The sequence below is a fragment of the Elephantulus edwardii genome, unplaced genomic scaffold (assembly GCF_000299155.1).
Source record: "Elephantulus edwardii isolate Elephantulus edwardi_28Jun2011 unplaced genomic scaffold, EleEdw1.0 scaffold00494, whole genome shotgun sequence".
Taxonomy (NCBI): Eukaryota; Metazoa; Chordata; class Mammalia; order Macroscelidea; family Macroscelididae; genus Elephantulus; species Elephantulus edwardii.
The window spans coordinates 86,610-93,843 of record NW_006400244.1 but is presented as its reverse complement, the minus strand read 5'-3'; the positions used below and the strand labels follow the sequence as shown (position 1 = coordinate 93,843).

Genomic DNA, 7,234 nt, shown 5'->3' with positions numbered 1-7,234 from the left:
GGTCTGGCCTCAAACTATCGTGTTTCCTGATAGATGTGACCCATTTCTAGATATTTCCTTCCTTGGTGACATGTCTCAAAGGGCCCTATGCTACCTCTTATCTCTGTTAACATCCCTGACTACCCTTTGAGAGTCCAGAAGGGTGGACTCTGTCTTAGTTTTCACATGTGAGAATAGTTAGATATCCAGTATTTGATCTTGATTAAAGGAGTCCTGGTGACACAGTGGTTAAAGATTAAGCTGTAAAGGAAGAATTGATGGTATGAAGTCATCAGATGCTCCAAGCAAACATGATGGTGCAGTGTGTTTCTGTGAAGACTGATAGTATTGGGAATCCCATGAAGTAATACATTCTGTCCCACAGGTTGCTATGCTTCAGAAGTAGCTTTGAGTTTGGTGGACTCTGGAGATCTCTAGGGAGCTGGAGGTGATAAAGAACCGGCTTCATTGACTCTGGGATGTACTGAAGCTTAGAGGTGGAGAGATGTTCCCACATGACAGGAAGATAAAGACTGAGGCTTGGAAAGGTGTCGGGGCAACAGAAGGGATGAAGACCACTCAAGAGATGCACTGACACAGTGCCTGCACCAGTGGGCTTAAGTGTGTCAGAGAGGAGTATGGCACAGGATAGGACGGGGTTCAGATCTGTCGTTCATAAAGTTACTGTGAGTCTACTTGACTTGACAACACAAATGACAAGACCAGAAAGTTCTATGTGTGGTGAAAAATCTCTTCTTCTCAGTGTGACCTGCTGGAGAGACTGAGCGAGGCAGGCATGGTGGGCAGGTTTCTGTCTCACTTCTCCATCTGTCTTGTGTCACTGTGAGCAGCACCACTGTCCCAAACCTGACAGAAATGGTCATCCTCGTCCTCAGCCTGGGTACTGCTGATGGTCAGGGTGGCCGTGTTCCCTGAGTTAGTGCCAGAGAACCGGTCAGGGATCCCGGAAGGCGGCTGTTTATCATTGTATATGACCATTTTGGGGGCCTCTTCTGATTTCTCCTGGTACCAGTGAACACCTTTCCTTCCAATGTTGTTTCCTCCACAGGTGATGTGGACTGCCTCTCCCAGGCCCACTGACACTGAGGATGCCTGAGTCAGCTCATAGGAGGCTGCAGGGCCTGCAGGAGAGAGGAGAGTTAGGTTACAGCTGAGGGGCTCAACTCCAGGACGTCTACCTTTCCCTGACTGAACGAATCTGTGTACCCCAGAGCTCTCTCCTTTCTGCCCCCACCACAGGGTCCTGAGGCTAAGCTGAGGAGGGAGCCCCTTCATGAAGGACAGCCCTCCACTGGGCATAAGTGGTGCCCCTAAATATCCAGCCCCATGAGTCTCTTGCAGGGTGACCCTCTGAGCTCAGAGTCAGACCAGACCTGTCTGGGAACTACTGTTGCAATAGAGGGACAACTCGGGGCAGCACCTGTGCAGTGAGCAAGGAGAGTGAGGAAGAGAGGGCTCCAGTTCATGATGTTGATGGTCAGAATCCTGCTTCTGTGAGGATGCTGGCTATGGTCTCCCTGGGCTCTCTTATTTTGTTGGTGAAGAGCCTTCAGTTATGCAAATCATCAGAGCTCAGGGCTGCCTGGAGGGAACTGTGTGGCTGCAGAGAAACCTCAGCCCTGGGGACACAGAGAGGGAGGGTGGGGGCCCTGCATGTCACACTCAGTCCTGGGACCTCCCCCATGCCCGTTGACAACTCTGAGCCAACTTTTAAAGTCTACACTGTCTGGGCTAACAGCTGGGTGGCCTCAGGTGACATTTATTCTAATTATGTATAAGATACAGACGTCTATGCCTTCAAAGTGATCCTGGAATCTTTTTTTCGGGGGAGCAGAGTCACTGTGTGGATGTTGGGGTTGTTCTAGACCTCTAGGCTATTCTTCTGCTCATTCTGAGTCTGAGGGAGGTGTTAATTTTAGTCCAGGATCAGAGGTATTCTGTCCCTGAACATTTTGGAGGACTCTGATAATAAAAATAGTCCTATCTCTTTCACTGTGATGTCTTGTCTTACATTCAAGGACCCACTGTGTCTGTACATTCTCACCCTGTCCCATAGGTGAGACATGGACCTCAGAGGGGTGCAGGTTTCCATCCTGATTGACAGCCGGGAGTGCACAGTCACATATGTCTTTGGGGAAGGGAAGGTGCTACCTTTCAGTCTCTGTCCTGTTGTGCATCCAGGACAAGTGACAGACACTTTGTCCTTTGGTCCCCATCAAGCTCAGGGAAGAATGATGAGTTGAAAGACAGACTTGCTTCAGGAGATGGTGAAAGCGGATTCTAGACTCCTCACACCTCCTGCGCTTGTGTTGTGAGACACTTTCAGGTTATAGGAAAAGCATCACGTCATAAATTCAACAAGTGAAGCTGTAAATTCATGAATTGTGTGTCTGTGCCAGACGTTGGGAATCACAAGAGTGAAATATGATCGTCCCTACAGAGAAGGTTTATCAAAGTGCAGACATGGATGTGAGAGAAGCTTCTAGAGACCATGGAGAGCAGTTGTGCAGCAAGACTTTTAGTTCCCTAGGATTTAGGGCGGGAAGAGGGTCATGTGTCCCAAGAAGATGGTTTTGGGTCCATGACAGAGTTTCATGTCTGAATTAGGTTGCTATGATGAATCAACCTTTAACCTACGATCAGAGAAAGATCTTTGGGAGCTGACTGGCACAAAGGTGATGACAAACTATATAGTCCAGTAAGGACACTTTTTCCCAGGTCTCAGGTCACAGGGAGGACACTGACTGCAGATTGGGATCCTGGAAAATGGCCCAGCTGCTGTCCATGGTCTCATCCCAGAGTCTGTGCCTGTGATCTCTGCTGCCCCCTGGTTGCTGAACACGCTCGTGCTGCATTGTAGCGCTGCCTTGGTCCAGGGGTAGATCCTGTTTCTGATGATCACCATCTGATTCCTTGAGTTTATTGAACCACAAGCCAGCATCCAGCTTGTTGATCTTGTATTCATCTCCCAGCAGCAGAATTCTTCCATCTTTCTTGCCAATATTTCTGTTATCAACCACTGCAGCCACATGGATCAGGAGAAACTGTAGGTCTGTCTGCTGACTCAACAACATGGAACTTGCCGCGCTTTATAAGCCTTGGAGAAGTCTCCAGGCTTGTTGTCACCACCCAGAATTCCAGGAAGGTAACTCTTGTGTCCTCAGCTCCCATGTGGTCACTTTACCTATTGGACATATTTACTGTCTGAGTGAAGCCTGTAAGAAAAGGAGCTCACAGAAAGCCTCCCATGGGTCTACCTAGCTAAAGGCCTGGTGGTTATGGTGGTGTTCCCAGTGGACATATCAGAAGACCGAAGCCCTTGGAGGTTGGGAGAACAGCTTCTTGGCCCAAATGATCAGAAATTTTAGATCTCACTACCAGCAAGAAAGAAGAAGGAGAGACTGCAGTGCTCATCCTTTGTTGCCTGATATTCATTCATCAGTCAGACCAGGGTTCACAGCAGAGCAACAAAGACCAACTTAAGACAGAGCTGACCTTGACTATGGGTCCAAAGCCAAGGGATTTTGCCCAAAGTTCCAGAGGAACTGAAGTGGAGCAGAAAGAGATGCCATGAATGGTAGGATCAGGACAGCATTGTAACACAGGCCTAAAGCTCCAAGGCCAAAGGCTGTAGGGTTTGCAAGCACTCTTCATAAGCTTCCCTGACTGAGGAATTGTTTCCTGTTGCCAACTTGAATTGTAAGCTATTAATTTCAATAAGACACTGTACTTGTGAATATGCTTCTGTGAAGCTATGTAGTTATTGTAACAGATTTTGGACACAGGAGAGCAATAAGATTGGTGTTGGAATTAGTAGAAAGTGATGTGGGAGTGTGTGTGTGTGTGTGTGTGTGTGTGTGTGTGTGTGTGTAATCTGATTCTGAGCTTTGGTTTTGTGTTGTGGCTGTTGTTGATAGGAGCAGTTCCTGCTTATAGATTTAGAAGAGATCAAATTGGTTATCTCCAAACGTCCTCTCTTCTTTTTTACAATTGTTATCAAAAGTGAGATTTTGCTGCAAAGATCCAGATTCAGTGTAATGAAATATTTTTAGTTTCTGAATGGAAAAAGAAACACCCACAGATTAACACAGTTAACCAAGGCAAACTCTTGTCATGAAATATGGGGTTAAGAGATTTAGTCTGAGGAGTTGGCTAATTGAATGTGTATGGAAATACAGACTTACAATGAAAGACAAAGACTTCTAATTCTTTGGTTTTGTCATAAGTAATAGAAGAAAATGCAATGAGAAACAGTGTATTAATTATATAGCAGCTGATATTGGCACTTAACAAAGTCCTAATCGTATCATACAGAATTATACTCTCTAATTTCAAGGTCCACCAGGAAGGTAAAAATCATTCAGGAGCAATAGGAAATACTATCACCAAGAGAGTAATCTAGGAGGGAAACAGGCAAAATCCAAGAGACTATTGAAATCAGGCGGTATAGCATAAAGGTATTGTTTCAGTTTGTAGATCTTTATAAACAGTTTGCTGAAGAAGCATTACTAAAATGGACTGTAAAAGTGACCAATTCAAGGGCAGCGTACCTGGTTCTAAATGCTGCAGAACAGAAAGGTATGTTTGAGTTGATGCAAGACCCACATTCTGTGGAAAATAATGGAGGATAATGCAAGATTCAGTTGCACGATTAGTTCAGACATGACAGCTAACCTAGTAGACTAGATAAAATTTACAATTACATTTGTTTACTCTTCAATGAGAGACTGCCAACCTCCCTTTCTAAATAACAATTGTAACACTCTAGAGGAACATTCTAGAGGATGAGGTGATGTGAGTGTTCATTCAAGCCATACTGTATAGGATTTCTCTTGCTCAGACTATTTATTCAATGAATAGTCCCCTTACAGAGGCCACAGCAGATATGATTATCAGGGTAGGCCTTTATACATGTGAACCTATTACAATTTTGCTACTATAAAAGAAAATATTTCATTTTCCTTAGCTTGAACATGCATATGAGTAGTTGGTGCTCTGTTCCACAGTCAGCACCTGGCCTAGTTTTCACAGCTGATTTTGAGCTTCTCCAATGGTTTTTTTCTACAGATGTGATCAATCTGGTTCCTATGCATACTATCAGGTGGAATCCATGTGTATAGCATGCGTTTATGTTTCTTATAAAACCTATTTGCAATGAACAAATCATTTGTGCAAAATTCTATCATTCTATCTCCAGTTTCATTTTTTCACCAAGTCCATGTTTTCCAGCTACTGATCCTTCTTCTCTGTTCCCAACTTTTGCATTCTAGTCACCTATTATTATTAATGCATTTTGATTGCATGATCAATCGCTCTCTGACTGCAAAAGATGGTAGAAATCTGCAGAACAGATTATCTAGGAGGCTGGGATGTATGAGGAGAAATGTGACATCAGGATTGGAGGAATAGTCATCCACAATCTGTTATGCAGATGACACAATCCTGCTTGCTGAAACGGAAGATGACATGAAACGTTTGCTGCAGAAGGTCAAGGACTACAGCTTTCAATATGGATCGAAGCTCAATATTAGGAAAACAAAGATTCTCATTACTGGGATGATTGGTAATATAGTGAGAGATGGTGAAGAGATTGAGATTATAAACCACTTTAGCTTACTTGGCTCCACAATCAACACTCTTGACACCAGCAGCCAGGAAATTAAAAGACATATAGCATTGGAAAAGTCTTCTGTCAGAAACCTCTCCAAAGTACTGAAGAGGAAGGATTCAATCTGGAGATTAAGGTGTACCTGATACAGGCCAAGGTCTTTGCAATCACTTGCTATGCATCAGAGAGCTGCACCATGACTAGGGATGATAAAAGGAGAATTGATGTCTTTGATCTGTTGTGTTGTAGAAGAATACTGAATATACTATGGAGTGCAAAGAGAATGAACAGGCTCATCCTAGATAGGGTTAATTAAACCAGGTTACTCTTTGGAAGTAAGAATTCTGAAGCTTCATCTGACATACTTTGGATATGTTGCAAAAAGGACCAGTCCTTGGAGCGGGACGTCATGCTTGGGAGGGTGGAGGGACAGCGCAGGAGAGGAAGACCCTTTATGAGATGGATTGATTCAGTGACTGGGGTAATGAGTGTAGGTGTGTAAGAGACAATAAGATTGGCACAGGATAGAGCAGGGTTTTGGGCTGTTGTACATAGGGTCACTATGGGTCACAGACTACTAAACAGCACATAACAACAACAACTATAAAAGAAGGCAGCAAGTTAAGAAGTTGTGTCAAATCTATCGATGAGATTTGCTTATATAGGCTTTAGAGATCTAAGAAACATCATGGTGATACATAAGCCCATAGGAGGAGAGTATGGGGAAAGTACTTTGGCAGGGTGGATATTTTTAGATGGTAACTCAGAAATAGGATGGTTATAATAGACATTGACAGATTTAAGAGAAAGATTTTAGTGCAGCACCACAGATTTGATGGGTCAGTGGAGGTTTACTCTGCTACCCTGCCGCGGGCTGCTGCACTCGGGGGCTGTAAGCCTGGGGTCTAGGGTCTGGAAGAGGGAACACGGAGGTGGGTAGAAGTTCGGCAGAGGGACGGTGAAAGAACACAAGACAAACAGTCAAGTGATCTTGATGATTTTAATTCTAAGTCATTCTCATTCTTCTTCTTCCTTCTTTTCCCCCCTGCTTATTGCATTTAGCATGATACATTTATATCCCATTTTTACAATTAGGGGCTTAACAATAGCCAAAAAAACAACAAAAGTAAGAATAAAGTTTACATTATTTTCTTGCACACAGCTATTCTTTATGGTCATGGTTCCTTGGCAACTGGAGAGCATGGACAGCTATTCTTTATGGTCACGGTTCTTTGGTAATTGGAGAGCTTGGTAGACAATGGCTTTTCGCTTAAACATTTTTTTTAAACCTGTTCTCAAACCTGTTTTCCAACTTGTTTGGGTTACAAAGTTACAAAGTAAAAAAGTTACATTTTAAATTTAAGCTGATACATTTTACATTTTTAGCTGAATTTACAATATTATTTATTTCCATTCAAGAGACAACAATTTTACTCCTTTCATTATTTCAGGGGTGATCACTATCTCAATAAGGTGGTTTAGGTTCATACAAAGGATGTTTTGGGTCATAATATTGCCTAAATTCATCATCCCAATCTTGTGTCTCATGATCTATTTTACCACCTATACCTTGCATAACATTTTCCCTTTGGTCATTTTCAAACCTTTTGAAAAATATATCCCAAG

General features: G+C 43.4%; 1 gene segment (V, D, J or C); it reads right to left on the bottom strand.

Annotated features, from left to right (window-relative positions):
• Positions 1–795: 795 nt before the first annotated feature.
• Positions 796–1,466, bottom strand: LOC102845035. The segment is given in 2 exon segments: positions 796–1,121; positions 1,421–1,466. Coding segments are annotated over 2 exon segments (372 nt in total).
• Positions 1,467–7,234: the final 5,768 nt, after the last annotated feature.